General features: G+C 43.0%; 1 protein-coding gene across 1 annotated transcript; it reads right to left on the bottom strand.

Annotated features, from left to right (window-relative positions):
- Positions 1–1091: 1091 nt before the first annotated feature.
- LOC115119155 (cytochrome b-c1 complex subunit 2, mitochondrial) lies at positions 1092–17795 on the bottom strand. The gene is given in 15 exon segments (XM_065010411.1): positions 1092–1438; positions 4190–4343; positions 4530–4606; positions 4705–4785; positions 5023–5222; positions 5378–5473; positions 7628–7685; positions 7787–7884; positions 8297–8421; positions 10761–10817; positions 11732–11747; positions 11750–11795; positions 11938–12087; positions 12499–12591; positions 17685–17795. Coding segments are annotated over 15 exon segments (1368 nt in total). The 5' UTR covers positions 17718–17795; the 3' UTR covers positions 1092–1354.
- Positions 17796–18544: the final 749 nt, after the last annotated feature.

Here is an 18544-nt window from a genome sequence, read left to right on the forward strand (position 1 = left end):
TATATTAGTGAATTTCCCTGTTACCACACAGTCAGTCAATCACTGATTCAAGCACCACTCCACCTCCAATGGGCAATACATGTTAAACCTAAATAGACCCACATGGATATGTAGCTTTATTATTCACTACGTTCCTTGAATACATGAGTCACTGACACCCAGTCGATATCTGTGTTGATTTGTCATGTTTAGTCATCAAGGCCTTTTTTGCCCCTCTCTCTCTCTAGCCATAGCGGTTATTCTTAATAGCTGCTTTTGCTGTGCCATATTTTTGATAACGTGTTTGACCAAACTCCAGATCGATCAATATACTTAAAAATATAAACTTATCATGCAACAATTTCAAAATGTTTACTTACAGTTCATAGAAGGAAATCAGTCAACTTAAATAAATTGACCCCCCAAACGATCCTACAGGTGAAGAAGCCGGATGTGGAGATCCTGGCCTGACGTGGTTACATGTGGTCTGCAGTTGAAAGGCTGGTTGGACGTACTGCCAAATTCTTTAAAACAGAGGTGGCTTATGGTAGAGAAATTAACAAATTCTCTGGCAACAGCTCTGTTGGACATTCCTGCAGTCAGCATGCCAATTGCACGTTCCCTCAAAACTTGAGACATCTGTGGCATTGTGGTGTGTGACAAAACTGCACATTTTAGTGTGGACTTTTACTGCCCCCAGCACAAGGTGCACCTGTGTCATGATCATGCTATTTAATCAGCTTCTTGATATGCCACACCTGTCAGGTGGATGAATTATCTTAGCAAATGAGAAATGCTCACTACCAGGGATGTAAACAAAATTGTGTGCACAATGAGAGAAATAATATTTTTGTGCATATGGAACATTTCTGGGATCTTTTATTTTAGCTCATGAAACATGTTGCGTTTATATTTTTGATATAAACAATACCCCCACAATTTTCCCTCAGTCTAACATACTTGGCTGCTACAGTAGATGCAACATTTTTGCTGATGCAGCAGCTCCAACAGATTTTCAAGGCTCTTCGTCTCCCCCTGCAGCAGCTGGGCGGAATAACACAGATATATCATCACTCACATTCATCTTGGTGATCAAATCAGACTGCCATAACTGTAGATAGACCATTTAATGAATTTACATCAAATATACAGAGAAATTGACAACAAAAAGCATAATTATTTCTGATGCCTGTGTACAATTATTGCAGAACAAACTTTAACATTATTTGTTAACAAAGGATTATCGTTTGCTGTGAGATGAAGTCATGGGCTTCATATCAGAACCAGGTTCCTTGTTCTGGAGTAAGCAGCCAGGCACAACCTGCCCAGGTTAAAATGTTAAATAACTGTTTCATTGTTTATGGTTTATTTCTTTTCACAATTCATCCACAAAGGGTGTGTTGGCGAGGTGTCCACTAGCTGCCATCGATTTCTTGCCGTCCACAAACTTTCTCGCAGCCTGGAAAAACAAAATAATACACTTATCACATTGTCCCTTATTCCCCTTCTGTGTCCCCAGCTGATCTGCTATAAATAAACGTAAATGTAGGATGCACACAGAAATCAGTCTTGAAAAATGTTATTCATATATTTATTTTTTTCCCCTTTATTTTTTACTTGGAGAATGGCATTCCGATCACTTTACCCAAACATTATTATTTTATAGGACAGATGGAGGTATAGTTTGGAAGATAGACATAGAGGGAAAGGAAGGATTTAGGGGCACATACAGACAGCAACGCCCATAGCCAAGGGGGCAATATATTCACCATAAATATTCACAGGCATACACAGAGTGTACAAAACATTAGGAACCCCTGTTCTTTCCATGATAGACTGAGCAGGTGAAAGCAATGATCACTTATTTATGTCACCAGTTAAATCCACTTCAATCAGTGTATATGAAGGAAAGGAGACAGGTTAAAGAAGGATTTTTAAGCCTTGAGACATGGATTGTGTATGCGTGCCATTCAGAGGGTGAAAGGGCAAGACAAAATATTTAAGAGCCTTTGAGCAGGATATGGTAGTAGGTGCCAGGCACACCAATTTAAGTGTCCAGAACTGAAACGCTGCTGTGTTTCACACTCAGTTTCCCGTGTGTATCAAGAATGGTCCACCACCCAAAGGACATCCAGCCAATTGACACAACTCTGGGAAGCATTGGAGTCAACACGGGCCAGCATCCCTGTGGAACGCTTTCGACACCTAGTGGAGTCCATGCCCGATGAATTGAAGCTGTTCTGAGGGCAAAGGGGGGTGCAACTCAATATTAGGAAGGTGTTCCTAATGTTTTACACACTTAGTTGAAGTCGGAAGTTTACATACACCTTAGCAAAATACATTAAAACTCAGTTTCACAATTCCTGACATATAATCCTAGTAAAAATGCCCTGTTTTAGGTCAGTTAGGATCACTACTTAATTTTAAGAATGTGAAATGTCAGAATAATAGTAGAGAGAATTATTTATTTTTGCTTTTATTTCTTTCATCACATTCCCAGTGGGTCAGAAGTTTACATACACTCAATTAGTATTTGGTAGTATTGCCTTTAAATTGTTTAACTTTGGTCAAACATTTCAGGTAGCCTTCCACAAGCTTCCCATAATAAGTTGGGTGAATTTTGGCCCATTCCTCCTGACAGAGCTGATGTAACCGAGTCAGGTTTGTAGACCAGCTCGCTAGCACACGCTTTTTCAGTTCTGCACACAAATGTTCTATAGGATTGAGGTCAGGGCTTTGTGATGGCCATTCCAATACCTTGACTTGGTTGTCCGTAAGCCATTTTGCCACAACTTTAGAAGTATGCTTGGGGTCATTGTCCATTCTGAAGACCCATTTGCAACAAAGCTTTAACTTCCTGACTGATGTCTTGAGATGTTGCTTCAATGTATCCACATAATTTTCCTTCCTCATGATGCCATCTATTTTGCAAAGAGCACCATTCCCTCCTGCAGCAAAGCACCCCCACACAATAATGCTGCCACCCCCGTGTTTCACGGTTGGGATGGTGTTCTTCGGCTTGCAAGCCTTCCCCTTTTTCCTCCAAACATAACGATGGTCATTATGGCCAAACAGTTCTATTTTTGTTTTATCAGACCAGAGCACATTTCTCCAAAAAGTATGATCTTTGTCCCCATGTGCAGATGCAAACCGTAGTCTGGCTTTTTTATGGCGGTTTTGGAGCAGTGGCTTCTTCCTTGCTGAGCGGCCTTTCGGGTTATGTCAATATGGGCCTTGTTTTACTGTGGATATTGATATTTTTGTATCCGTTTCCTCCAGCATCTTGACATGGTCCTTTGCTGCTGTTCTGGGATTGATTTGCACTTTTTGCACCAAAGTATGTTCATCTCTAGGAGACAGAACGCGTCTCCTTCCTGAGCGGTATGACGGCTGCGTGGTCTCATGTTGTTTATACTTGCGTACTATTGTTTGTACAGATGAACGTGGTACATTCAGGCGTTCGGAAATTACTCCCAAGGATGAACCAGACATGTGGAGGTCTACAATTTATTTTCTGAGGTCTTGGCTGATGTCTTGATTTTCCCATGATGTCAAGCAAAGAGGCACTGAGTTTGAAGGTAGGCCTTGAAATACATCCACAGGTACACCTCCAATTGACTCAAATGATGTCAATTAGCCTATCAGAAGCTTCTAAAGCCATGCCATGACTTTGTCATGCACAAAGTAGATGTCCTAACAGACTTGCCAAAACTATAGTTTGTTAACAAGAAATTTGTGGAGTTGTTGAAAAACAAGTTTTAATGACTCCAACTTAAGTGTATGTAAACTTCCGACTTCAACTGTGTGTGTGTGTATATATATATATATATATATATATATATACATACACACACACTTATTATGTCTTAGCCATGAAGGTCAATAATGCAGTAGTAACATGAGAACATGTTAGAACCTGCTATATGTTGATAAGTGACTGTCCCTAACAGTGCCTGTCCCTCTGTACAGGTGATCAAAGCTGCCATCACCCAGGTGACAGGGGTTGTGAAGGGAGGCATGTCCGAGGACGATGTCACCAGAGCAAAGTGAGTTCACGAAACAACTTGGCTCATTAAGTGGACATGAAACTTGGTGCTGTCTCTGTGGTTTTATTTAACCAAGCCAGTCAGTTAATAACAAATTCTTATTTACATTGATGGCCTATAATACCTTCTTGACCTAGCAGTAGTGAATGTTGAAGTGTACTCACGTTGACGACGTCTGCGTGGCTGACAGAGTCGATGCTCTGGGTAACTGTCTCTGGTGAGTGGTAGGCTCCGCTGGACAGAGCCTGGGCCCCCATCTCCTCCAGCAGGCCCTCGGAACTCTCCATGGACATCAGGTACTCAGCTTTCAACTGCTTCCTACCAGGTAAGAGGGGGAAAGGGTTAAAGGTCAAATCAGGGCAAGAAGTTATTTTAGGCCATCAATGTAAATAAGAATTTGTTATTAACTGACTGGCTTGGTTAAAGGTTAAATAAAAATAAAACCACAGAGACAGCACCAAGTTTCATGTCTACTTAATGAGCCATGTTGTTTAGTGAACTCACTTTGCTCTGGTGACATCGTCCTCGGACACGCCTCCCTTCGCAACCCCTGTCACCTGGGCGATGGCAGCTTTGATCACCTGTACAGAGGGACAGGCACTGTTAGGGACAGTCACTTATCAACATATATCAGGTTCTAACACGTTCTTATGTTACTACTGCATTATAGTGTGCTCACCTCTCCTGCGGAGTCAGCTTGGGCGATGGAGTAGACTCCAAAGAGTCCAGAGTCAGCGTATGTGGCATTGAAGGCTGTGGCCTGAATAGGGGACAGAGAAATAAGCATTAGATTAACTTCTGTACACAAGATAGTCCAAGATCATTGTGCTTTCTAACCTCTAAACCTTTTATTTTTCTCTGTGCGTAATTTAGACAATCATACAATGAAAACTCCAGTTATGTAGAATTTCAGCTATGTTGAATATCGATTTATATTGTAGTGACCACAACCAACAACACAGGAATAACTGTAGCAACAAACAGGGAAGTTACTCACATCGAAGGGCTGTGTGGTTGCATTGGCGATGCCCTGGCTCAGTTTGCTGGTGACGTTGGAGCCTCTCTTTACGTGTGGCCCGGCTCCCAGAACCCTTTGCAGCACACTAAAGGCATTGGCCTCTGCTGATCCAGTCACACCGCCCTCGCTGGCGATCAGCGAGTGGACCAGACCGGCCCCGTTCTGCACCCGCAGCTCACCTGCAGGGACACACAGTCACACACGGTTAACCACCATCAGGGTACGAACACACAACCCATCTTGGCTCACACACTGGGGTTGACTGAATCAGTGGCCCAGACTAGAGCTCAGCCGTTAGGCGTGCATTGCTTCTAAGGCTCTCTATGGGTCTTACCTCCGCGGTATACAGCCTTGGCCCCAGCAACTCCAGCCCCACTGCGGACACTGAGAAACTGCTCTCCTACCTGCCTCAGCACTGAGTGATTCACACCTGGGGAGAGACGGCACAGACAGGGGTCATGTCACTGGAAGACACACCAGAGAGCCAGCAGGAGACACACACACACACACACAGACATCACATGCCCTCAGTTCAGTGTTTCACACAGGGGTACATACTAGGGCCGGGAATTGCCAGGGACCTCACGATATTATCACCATACTTAAGTGCTGAAGCGATATGTAGTGTTGTTCTATATGTATTGCGATTCGATACTGTGATTTTATTTCGATTCAATATATATTTTGCTCACCATATGTCTGCTGCCGAGGGATAAGAGAGAGCCATGAGAAAATGACTTTTGATCAGTAAGGGAAATATACTACATGGCTAAAAGTATGTGGACACCCCTTCAACTTAGTGGATTCGGCTACTTCAGCCACACCCATTGCTGACAGGTGTAAAAATTGAGCACACAGTCATGCAATCGCCATAGACAAACATTGGCAGTAGAATGGCCTGTACTGAAGAGCTCAGTGACTTTCAACGTGGCACCATCAGAGGATGCCACCTTTCCAACAAGTCAGTTTCTCAAATTTCTGCCCTGCTAGAGCTGCCCCAGTCAACTGTAAGTGCTGTTATTGTGGCGTGGAAACGTCTCGGAGCAACAACAGCTTAGCTGCGAAGTGGTAGGCCACACAAGTTCACGAAACGGGACTGCCGAGTGCTGAAGCGTGTAAAAATTGTATGTCCTCGGGTTGTAACACTCACTACCGAGTTCAAACTGCCTCGAAGCAACATCAACACAATAACTGCTCACCAGGAGCTTCATGAAATGGGTTTCCATGGCCAAGCAGCCTTACACAAGCTTAAGTTCATGCGTTGGCTGGAGTGGTGTAAAGCTCACCGCCATTGGACTCTGGAGCAATGGAAACGTGTTCTCTGGAGTGATGAATCGCGCTTCACCATCTGGCAGTCCGACAGACGAATCTGTGTTTGGAGGGTGCCAGGAGAACACTACCTGCCCCAATGCATAGTACCAACTGTAAAGTTTGATGGAGGAGGAATAATGGTCTGGGGCTGTTTTTCATGGTTCGGGCCCCTTAGTTCCAGTGAAGGGTAATTTTAACGCTACAGCATACAATGACATTTCAAACGATTCTGTGCTTCCAACTTTGTGGTAACAGTTTGGGGAATGCCCTTTCCTGTTTTTGCATGACAATGCCAACATGCACAAAGCGTAATCCATAAAGAAATAGTTTGTTGAGATCGGTGTGGAAGAACTTGAATGGCCTACACAGAGCCCTGACCTCAACCCCATCGAACACATTTGGGATGACTTGGAACGCCAACTGCAAGCCAGGCCTAATCGCTCAACATCAGTGTTCGATCTCACTAATGCTCTTGTGGCTTAATGGAAGCAAGTCCCCGCAGCAATGTTTCAACATCTAGTGGAAAGCCTTCCCAGAAGAGTGGAGGCTGTTATAGCAGCAAAGGGGGGACCAACTCCATATTATTAACCATGATTCTGGAATGAGATGTTCGACAGGTAGTGTAAGTGCTGAAAACAAATTGGCTCCCTATTTAAAAAGAAGATGGGAGAACAAGTTTTGGGGCAGGTACGGCCAACAAGCGCAAAATCAATATTGCGATATTATCAAAACTATACGATATCGTCAAAAATAATATCTCAATATGTAACTAGCAATTTATTTCCTATCACTTGTACATACCAGAGAGCAGTCATGTCACACACACAAAGTGTGTCATACTGGAGCAGAACAGCTGACCTCTACTCCACATATCTTTAGACAGCCTTTAACTCTAGGGTTTGGACAGAGGCCAAAGGAAATGTGATGTGTACACAGTACGTACACACACAGAAGGAGAGTGTGTTTACGTCAGCCTAATTCAAAGGATATGACCCTTATTGTGACCAAATCAATAGGGTTGTTCCGATTCCCTAACCTTCTTCCTGAAGTGGGCACTTGCTCAATATCCCCTCAAGGATTTAAAAGTAATACATTGGCTAGAGTGAGTTTCCACCATATTCCTTTTCAATCCATGAGGGGCTGCACACTTCAGGGAAAAGGTAGGGCAAGGAATCAGAACAGCCCCGGAGACATGCTGAAGGAGCTGCAACATGTTAAAAGGAGAACCCAGGGTGCCATTGGATCAAAAACACTAACAGCCAGACACACTCACCTAGTCCTACAAGAGCCATTCTGGCACTGGTGAAATTGTTCTGGACAAAGGACTGCAGCTGAGGGGAATAAGGAAGTAGGAGAGAGTTTAAGAGAGAGCTAAGCTGTGACAAACACAAGGCAGCACTATAGTGAAAAACACAGCTATTAACAGTCTTACCTGTTCACCACTGACTTTGCCAACCATGTAGTCAGGACAGTACAGGGAGTTGGATAGAGCGTTTTTGTAAGCAGCTTCATGCAACTTCTCAATGACACCTTCAGAGAAATAAACCCCATCACAAAAGACTTCAGTCAGTGTGTTGGCAAGGAGAACTAATAACAGGATGCTAGACAAAAAATAAATAAAATCGGCAGCATACAAATATATACTAAACCAAAATGCTACTGGTAATTTTATTTTATTTATTTTTTATTTTACCTTTATTTTACTAGGCAAGTCAGTTAAGAACAAATTCTTATTTTCAATGACGGCCTAGGAACAGTTGGTTAACTGCCTGTTCAGGGGCAGAACGACAGATTTGTACCTTGTCAGCTCGGGGATTCGAACTTGCAACCTTTCGGTTACTAGTCCAACACTCTAACCACTAGGCTACCCTAAAACATATTAATTCAACAAGGAGCAATCGTGCTGAACAAATAAAGTGAATAGAGGGGAAGTGTTGCTGACCTATCTGTGAACACTGGTGGGCCAGGGCCCGGTCTACCTTGACCCTGGAGGTCAGGTCGTCCACCTCCCATGGCCGGAACTCTGGGGTCATGGTCACGTTGATCAGGTACTCAATCACTGTGTCTCTGAGGAGAAGGATGGACGTTGGATGGGCAGATAAACATATGGACACACACGGACAATGCAACAGTCATAACTCTCAACATACATTGGCAAGAAAAAGTATGTGAACCCTCTGGAAATACCTGGATTTCTGCATAAATTGGTCATCAAATTTGATCTGATCTTCATCTAAGTCACAACAATAGACAAACACAGTCTGCTTAAACTAATAACACACAAACAATTAGAAGTTTTCATGTCTTTATTGAACACACTGTGTAAACATTCACAGTGCAGGGTGGGAAAAGTATGTGAACCCTTGGATTTAATAACTGGTTGACCCTTCTTTGGCAGCAATAACCTCAAACAAACATTTTCTGTACAGTCGTGGCCAAAAGTTGAGAATGACACAAATATTAATTTTAACAAAGTCTGCTGCCTCAGTTTGTATTATGGCAATTTGCATGAACTTCAGAATGTTATGAAGAGTGATCAGATGAATTGCAATTAATTGCAAAGTCCCTCTTTGCCATGCAAATGAACTGAATCCCCCAAAAACAATTTCCACTGCATTTCAGCCCTGCCACAAAAGGACCAGCTGACATGTCAGTGATTCTCTCGTTAACACAGGTGTGAGTGTTGACGAAGACAAGGCTGGAGATCACTCTGTCATGCTGATTGAGTTTGAATAAAAGACTGGAAGCTTCAAAAGGAGGGTGATGTTTGGAATCATTGTTCTTCCTCTGTAAACCATGGTTACCTCCAAGGAAACACGTGCCGTCATCATAGCTTTGCACAAAAAGGGCTTCACGGCAAGGATATTGCAGCTAGTAAGATTGCACCTAAATCAACCATTTATCGGATCATCAACAACTTCAAGGAGAGCGGTTCAATTGTTGTGAAGAAGGCTTCAGGGCGCCCAAGAAAGTCCAGCAAGCGCCAGGACCGTCTCCTAAAGTTGATTCAGCTGTGGGATCAGGGCACCACCAGTACAGAGCTTGCTCAGGAATGGCAGCAGGCAGGTGTGAGTGCATCTGCACGCACAGTGAGAATGGGCTGCCATCAGTCAGGATGTGGCCATTCTATTGTTGATTTACTTCTGTGTTTTGGGTCGTTGTCCTGTTGCGTCACCCAACTTCTGTTGAGCTTCCATTGGCTGACAGATCTAATCTCCTGCAAAATGTCTTGATAAACTTGGGAATTCATTTTTCTGGCGATTTTAGCAAGCTGTCCAGGCCCTGAGGCAGCAAAGCAGCCTCAAACCATGATGCTCCCTCCACCATACTTTACAGTTGGGATGAGGTTTTGGTGTTGGTGTGCTGTGACTTTTTTTCTCCAAAGTGTTGTGTGTTCCTTCCAAACAACTCAACTGTAGTTTCATCTGTCCACAGAATATTTTGCCAGTAGCGCTGTGGAACATCCAGGTGCACTTTTGCAAACTTCAAATGTGCAGCAGTGTTTTTTTGGACAGCAGTGGCTTCTTCGTGGTGTCCTCCCATGAACACCATTCTTGTTTAGTGTTTTATGTATCATAGACTCGTCAGAGATTCTGTAAGTCTTTAGGATTCTTCTTAATTAACCTCATTGAGCATTCTGCGCTGTGCTCTTTGCAGTCATCTTTGCAGGACGGCCACTCCGAGGGAGAGTAACAACAGTGCTGAACTTTTATAGACAATTTGTCTTACCGTGGACTGGTGAACATCAAGGCATTTAGAGCTAATTTTGTAACCCTTTCCAGCTTTATGTAAGTCAACCATTTTTCTGAGATCTCTTTTGTTCGAGGCATGGTTCACATCAGGCGATGCTTCTTGTGAATAGCAAACTCAAATTTTGTAAGTGGTTTTTATAGGGCAAGGTAGCCCTAACCAACATCTCCAATCTCGTCTCATTGATTGGACTCCAGGTTAGCTGACTCCTATTAGCTTTTGGAGAAGTCATTAACCTAGGGGTTCACATACTTTTTCCACCCTACACTGAATGTTTAATTTATATATTCAATATAGACAAGAAAAATACAATAATTTGTGTGTTATTAGTTTAAGCACACTACGTTTGTCTATTGTGACTTAGATGAAGATCAGATCAAATTTGATGACCAATTGATGCAGAAATCCAAGTAATTCCAAAGGGTTCACATACTGTTTCTTGCCACTGTAGATGATGCATCAAGATGATCTCAAGTGGCCCTATGGGAAGCCTCTATGATAAATAGGTAAGAAACACAGGAGCTAATTACACCATGAATCAACCCTGTCCTCGCATACAAAGTGTCCGTAATTAAAGTTTCCTCATCCATCAATTCAACACCAAAGTAAACCCACACACTTTGAGGGAGTCTGGCTGCGGTAGTAAGGGTACTTACAAGTGGTCTCTCAAACACTCCACAGAGTAAACCATGGTCTCCCTCGATGACGTTACGCTGCGGACATACAGAAAGCAGACATGTTAGCTACATCCTCCAGACTAGACTAGCTATGATGCACATTGCTTTGGAATGAGGTGAAAATAGGAACATTCTTGTGCTGTGTGTACAGATTGGCATTTACTGGGATGACTAATGTACTGGAGGGTGGTCACTAGCTGGCACAGCCACAAAGTAATAAAATCTGATTTTAAACCTAAACATAACCATACTGCTAACCTTAAATTGAGACGGAAAAAAACCAACACATTTTTGTTTTCATAACTTTGTTTACGATATAGCCAATTTTAACTTTGCAGCTGGCCCATCTAGCGGAACACTTAGCTTTGCCCCCAGGACAAGATTCATCCCAATAAATGTCAACCTGCATGTGACTCTGTGCTTCTCTCATCTTGTTCATTCTGCTCTATCCTAAAACGTGAGCCCCCTGTTGACTCGAGGGCAACTGTATGTGTGTGCATCTATAATGTAGTGAAGCTATAGCTTGTGTGAGGTATGGGTGTTGAAGTTGGTGTTAACGTTTCACTGCCTCCTACATTTACGTTTATTTACGGCAAGTCAGGCGGAGACACAGAAGGAATAAGGGACAAGGAGGGAAGGGGTACACAACACAAGTGTATAATATAATAATAATATTCCATTTAGCAGACACTTTTATCCAAAGCGACTTACAGTCATGCGTACATACATTTTACTTATGGTTGGCCCCGAGAATCAAACCCACAACCCTGGCGGTACAAGCACCATGCTCTACCAACTGAGCCATACAGGGTAACAGAGGGTATATTATAACATACACTCTGTATGTGGAGATAGGAAACAGTATAATGTATACTCTGCGTGAGGACAAAAATGGGGTTAGGGGACAGGGAGGGAGGGGACATAGTGCTGTACTCTCCATACTCACTGACCTCAGACTACCCCCACTGCCTCCACACCACGACAGATCCTGAACGCAGACGCTCCCTTAGTAGTCTGAAAACAACAACAGTGACAGTGTTCATTCATTAACTTAAGGACTTTAAAAACAGTGTAGTTGTGATGGAAATTGCCCTTATTGTTGAAGTCATTCACAAGTCAAAGAGATCAATCCATTCATAAAACCACTGGGACTTACCAGGTTGGCTGCCAACCGCAGGACATGACTGACTCCCTGGTTCTCCACAGTCTCATAACGAGTGCCTGCTTTAACAAACACACCCACACTGGACACGGGAGAGTAGTTCTCCAACGACGCAATCACTAGACCGTTGGGCAGCTTGGACACCTAGTAGAGAATACAGGGAGGGAGAGTCATGATGTCACAGCTGGAACACACGTGAGACTGGCAGCATTGTTGTTTTGGAAACTGCAGAGTGAGTAAGAGAGTAAACATTCCATTCTGTTCAACTGAGGTAAAGTTCTTGTGATCAACTACACAACCAAAAGTTAATTTTCCAATATGGAGGGAAAAATATGGCTACACAGTAAGTAAAAGTGTGTGCATGGTAGTACCTAAAACAAGTCTACACATGAACATAATCACAATGCTTAGCCATAGAGTAGAGCACATCCTCATCCCTGACACGCCATGCAAGGACCCACCAAGAAAAACTCCACACCCCAGTTTGGGCTACAACTAGGGCCCAGAGTTCTTCCTGTGATCCCATGTGAAAACGTCTTGGCCTCTATGACATACCTGTACACTCTGGGGGGGCAGGGCCGCCCCAGCCTTCAGGCCAGCCAAGGGCTCAGTGAGGACATCACTCCTCCTGGCTGCATAGCATCGTATCTGGGGAGGGAAATTATAAAAATCATGTCAACAAACACTCAACAGCACTTCCTCGGCTAGGGAATTACAATATGATACACTATTCAGTTCATGTGGAGGGATCTAGATTTCCTTCTGTCCTCAAATGACCCCAGTCAAATGACTTCTAATGACCATAATAACAGGTTTTGTTTAGGAGGATGTTTTGTGATACGAGCAGCTTCCTCTAGACCTAAAGATGGGAGATGAATTCTGAGCCTGGTCTAGACTAGAGCAGTGGGTTTGCTTGATGATATTTAGTCCACTCTGAGGGTAGACTCACTGGGTGCCAGGCCAACCTGAAATATGTAGTATGTTAAGCCGCCTTCTTATTTGTCCTTCCAAGAAGACACATCATACATTGGCTGTAGCACCTTGGTTAAGATGAGGGTGAGGTGTAGGGAAACTCAATTGGTAGTAAGGCTAAATCCTAAAGACCTGATACGATCCAACCCCCAGTCAAACATCTAATGTCAGAAGAGATTATGGTTGTACAGACAACAATATGAAAGAGAGAAATAGAAGCTACTCATTTTTTTTGCAGTATGCAGTCTTACAGATCATTTTCCACATTAAAGCATTTCATGTTATTTCCACATAAATGACCAAAACAGGTGTCTTCAACCTTTTCTGGCATGAGAACTACTTAAAAAACTGTAGCAAGCTACTCATTTTTCTCTAGCTTTCAAATAGGCCCATTTTCTTCTCTTCTCCGGGTTCTTATTGAACTACTTACTCTTGTACACTTATGTTTTCTGTTTTATTTTTCCTGGTTTTAGATGTTTAAGTTTTTCACTTTCAAAAGTATAATTGTTCATAGAAAAACAACGAAATTGGATGTTCTGAGTCCATGTCAACGGTTAAATCACATGAGAAAACTTTTTTTTTTAGGTATGTAAGAAAACTTAGGTATGTAAAAATAGATTTATTTTTTGTGTAATTCCCCTTAAATTGCGCATTTGGCAATTTAAATGCGTATCTAGTGAGTGAGGAATATGCTAGGACCGTGAGATGGCGGAAGCAGAAGTGTCGATTAAAGCGCATCGAGTACAGTTAGCGTGAAAGCTTAGTGGACAACAGTGAAGAATGGAACAAGAATGGAACAAAATGGGCTTATGTTGTTGTGGAAAATGAGTCTGATGTATCGTTCCTTGTTGGAGTACGTTTTTTGGATAAAGATTTGGGAAACCCTTTTGAAGTCACGAGGATGGTGAAGGCGGCGTTGGGAAAAGTGGATGCAGTCAAAGTAACCAGAAGTGGTATGGTGTTGATATTGTGTGTATCTAAAGAGCAAAAGGAGTGTGCATTGTGGCGCGCGAAAATATCGACGCATGAAGTGAACAGCTTTGATTTTCGGAGCAGGGCACCGGTAAAATGTTATTTCTGGCGTCCTATTGGACATTCATAATCATTATGTAAGGCCAAAAATTCCAGGCTTAGTTAATACACGGCATGTCAAACATGGAGAATGGGGAAAATGAACAGTTTATGTATTATTGTTTAATTAGTATATACCACCCTAAGATACGCCGTAATAGCATTCGTCCAAAACCCGATGCAATGCAAGAAGTGTAAAAAGGTTGGCCTTGTGTCAAGTATTTGCAGAAGGAAGGAATCTTATTGAAGAGTCTTAATGTAAAATGTGATCGTATTTCCGAATTCCCTGAGTGCCCTGTTAGGGTGAAAGAGGTTGAGGTGTCAAAGATCAGGGATGTAGTCGGTGAAGAGCTTTGAAGGAGCAAGAGGCCACAGTTCTGAAGAAGATATGGAGGTGGATATGCCACAACCAGTTGCAAACGTTGAATACACTTATTGTGAAAAATGTGTATTTTGTAGCATTTATAGCCACAGTTATTAATTGTACTGCACAAGTGTCCAAGAAGCTGGACATCATTATATCTGCAGCCGTTAAGTTTTTGGGCCTCCAATACTTAATGACAGAAGCACTGCAAGGACTACTGTCACCTGGATATGTCCCACCATGACAGGATCCTTCTGAGCCTGTGTAGGGACCAGCTTCAAACAGAAAAGCTTTAGTTTAATTAACATTTCATTAGATAGTTTGAATGGAATTTTTTTTAATAGATTTTTTACCCCATTTTTTTCTCCTTCCTTTTTAGAGCCTTATTATCAACTTGTAGTGTAGGTGGCAGAATGCACATATAATTGATGCTAACACCATTATACCAAAGAAGAAGCACCAAGTTTGCAGTTAACATTTAATTGAGGTTTTGGGGAAACTATCTGTCAACCCACAAAATGGTTATCATATCAACTGGCAACACATAGTGTGATGGATAAACGCGCGCACCACACAGACAAACGCATTATTGCTGGAAATTAAGACAGATAGTGTTAGGTTTGGCTTTTTAAGCCAATAGTGGCTAACCAGGAGTTGGATAATGTCAATGTTGCATTGATTAGATAGTAACTGGGAGCTTGCTGTGTCTGATATTTGATCAATTGTATGTACTTTCAGAATTGTTTGGAGAGTTTCTCGTAGGTGGGCTGCGAGCTAATCGACCTGTTGGAGACCTCTGACCTAAACTAATCTGGAACCTGATATCTGAGAAGCTAATAAACTCAGCAAAAAAGGAAACGTCCCATTTTCAGGACCCTGTCTTTCAAAGACAATTAGTAAAAATCCAAATAACTAAACAGATCTTCATTGTAAAGGGTTTAAACACTGTTTCCCATGCTTGTTCAATGAACCATAAACAATTAGTGAACATGCGCCTGTGGAACGGTTAAGACACGAACAGCTTACAGACGGTAGGCAATTAAGGTCACAGTTATGAAATCTTAGGACACTAAAGAGGCCTTTCTACTGACTCTGGAAAAACAAAGATGTCCAGGGTCCCTGCTCATCTGTGTGAACGTGCCTAGGCATGCTGCAAGGAGGCATGAGGACTGCAGATGTGGCCAGGGCAATAAATAGCCATGTCCGTACTGTGAGACGGCTAAGACAGTGCTACAGAGAGACAGGATGGACAGCTCGCAGTGGCAGACCACGTGTAACAACACCTGCACAGGATCGGTACATCCAAACATCACACCTGCGGGACAGGTACAGGATGGCAACAACAACTGCCCGAGTTACACCAGGAATGCACAATCCCTCCATCAGTGCTCAGACTGTCCGCAATAGGTTGAGAGAGGCTGGATTGAGGGCTTGTAGGCCTGTTGTAAGGCAGGTCCTCACCAGACATCACTGGCGACCACACCACACAGGACTACCTGACATGATGACTCCTTGCTGTCCCCAGTCCACCTGGCCATGCTGCTGTTCCAGTTTCAACTTCCACCTGACTGTGCTGCTGCTCCAGTTTCAACTGTTCTGCCTTATTATTATTCAACCATGCTGGTCATTTATGAACATTTGAACATCTTGGCCATGTTCTGTTATAATCTCCATCCAGCACAGCCAGAAGAGGACTGGCCACCCCACATAGCCTGGTTCCTCTAGGTTTCTTCCTAGGTTTTGGCCTTTCTAGGGAGTTTTTCCTAGCCACCGTGCTTCTACACCTGCATTGCTTGCTGTTTGGGGTTTTAGGCTGGGTTTCTGTACAGCACTTTGAGATATCAGCTGATGTACGAAGGGCTATATAAATAAATTTGATTTGATCACTTATAGGCACAAACCTACCATCGCTGGACCAGACAGGACAGGCAAAAAGTTGAGGTTTTGTCTCACCGGGGTGATGGTCAGATCCGCGTTTATCGTCGAAGGAATGAGTGTTACACTCTGGAGTGGCATCGACTTGGAGGTGGAGGGTCCGTCATGGTGTGGGGCAGTGTGTCACAGCATCATCGGACTGAGCTTCTTGTTATTGCAGGCAATCTCACCGCTGTGCGTTACAGGGAAGACATCCCCCTCCCTCATGTGGTACCCTTCCTGCAGGCTCATCCTGACATGACCCTCCAGCATGACAATGCCACCAGCCATACTGCTCGTTCTGTGCATGATTTCCTGCAAAACAGGAATGTCAGTGTTCTGCCATGGCCAGCGAAGAGCCCAGATCTCAATCCCATTGAGCACGCCTGGGGCCTGTTGGATCGGAGGTCGAGGGCAACATCTCACAGCAAGAACTGGCACCAGACATCACTGGCGACCACATCACTTATAGGCACAAACCTACCATCGCTGGTCTGGAACTTGTTCAGTTTGTCTGTTGTTGAATCTTGTTGTGTAAATTTGTATTAACATATGTTAAGTTGGCCGAAAATAAACAGTTGAAAGTGAGAGGACGTTTCTTTTTTTGCTGAGTTTGTCAGCTAAGCCTATCTGCAGACAGCTGAGCTAGACACCAAACACTTGGCTGCCACTGCGAATTCTGTCTGAGTAGTCTACATTAAAACATCTCAATGCTGATGCTTTGGATGTCAAGCATTAGCAAGTAGCACTGGGAATTCTGCAGCACACTCCAGATATACTATAATACATTGTTCAAAAACAGGGCAATATCAAAACATTAACTTGTCAAGCTTCCTAGAAATCAACAGTATACTAGATAATACGGGAGAAAGCCGGTGGCTTATTGTCAGACCTTCGTAGCTAAAACTGCCAGATACTTAATCCCATCACTACCAATCAACATTGCAATGAGATTACTTGATCGGTGAATTGAGACATTGACTGTTCCATGGCATGTCACCTGGTTTGAATTGTCAGTGTGGGATTGATCTGAAAACCAGCAGAACCGAAATGACCTTCAGTGGGTTGAGCTGGATGGAACCATGGGCTACGTGACAGCTAGCTAGCAATACAGCCTGCCAGCGATTCGCCAGTAGAGAACATGCCATTGTAAAATGTAGTACATAGCCTCATTTGTAAGTAAGCATGGCTATTATAGGTTCATGAAATCGATTGGATACATTCTCTGTCAAAATTATAGAAGTAAGCGCGCCTAGCTAACTTTAGCTACGGTAACCGTTTCCACTAGCTAACCTTGGCAACTTAGCCGGCGAGTCCGCAGGGTGGGTTCTAATTGACTCCCCAACGGAAAGAATGCACGAAACCTCATGATACATCGTTATAAAATACACGCTTAATATGATAGAGTAACGAGACTCACGGATAATTTATTTAGAGTTCGGATCCCTTTCATGACTCCGGTTTCTCTACTTCAGCAGCAGTAAAATACAGATATGGACGCGCTGACGTCCTACCCAGAATGCACCGCTCTTCACAGCCAATCCAAAAATTGTAAAAATATTCGTCAAGCTATTTAACTTTAAAGGGCCAATCGGTAGTTGAAACAATACTGTTTTGGTAAAAATCTGAGGGATGAGCCTGGAGAAATGTTACCACTTAAATGCATAGACAGAGCTATGGATGCAAGGACTGACCATCCATGATATCCAAGTTAAAGTTGTAACCATGGTTTGAGGCTATACAATGCAGAGGAGGCTGGTGGGAGGAGCGGGCTCATTGTAATGGATGGAATGGAGTTAATGGAACGGCGTAAAACATGTGTTTTCCATGTTTGATACCGTTCCAGTATTCCATTCCAGCCATTACAATGAGTCCATCATCCTATAGCTCCTTCCACCAGCCTTCACTGATACAGTGTTTGTTTACATTAACCTCGTTTACACCCAATGGAATAATACAAGCTAATATTTTGGGTTCTGATGAGGTATGACTAATGACATTGTGTACGATAGTTGTATCAATGGGTATATACCATTAATTTATAAGTGCAAAATGGATGTAGCAACTGCAGATTGCCCATTTAACAAGATTAACATTGATCAGATTCAGAAATTGTATGGACAGGCTGAGTCGACTGTAATGCATTTTCATATTGTAACTTTTGCCATAAGGGTGTGTGTTAAATACATTACAATAAAACAAAACAGTTGTGGTGACTGAAGGAGAAACAGCTCAGCTGAAGAGAGAGGGCAGGTCTGGTGTGATCAACTGGGTTTGTCA

Source organism: Oncorhynchus nerka, linkage group LG26 (genome assembly GCF_034236695.1).
Source record: "Oncorhynchus nerka isolate Pitt River linkage group LG26, Oner_Uvic_2.0, whole genome shotgun sequence".
Taxonomy (NCBI): domain Eukaryota; kingdom Metazoa; phylum Chordata; class Actinopteri; order Salmoniformes; family Salmonidae; genus Oncorhynchus; species Oncorhynchus nerka.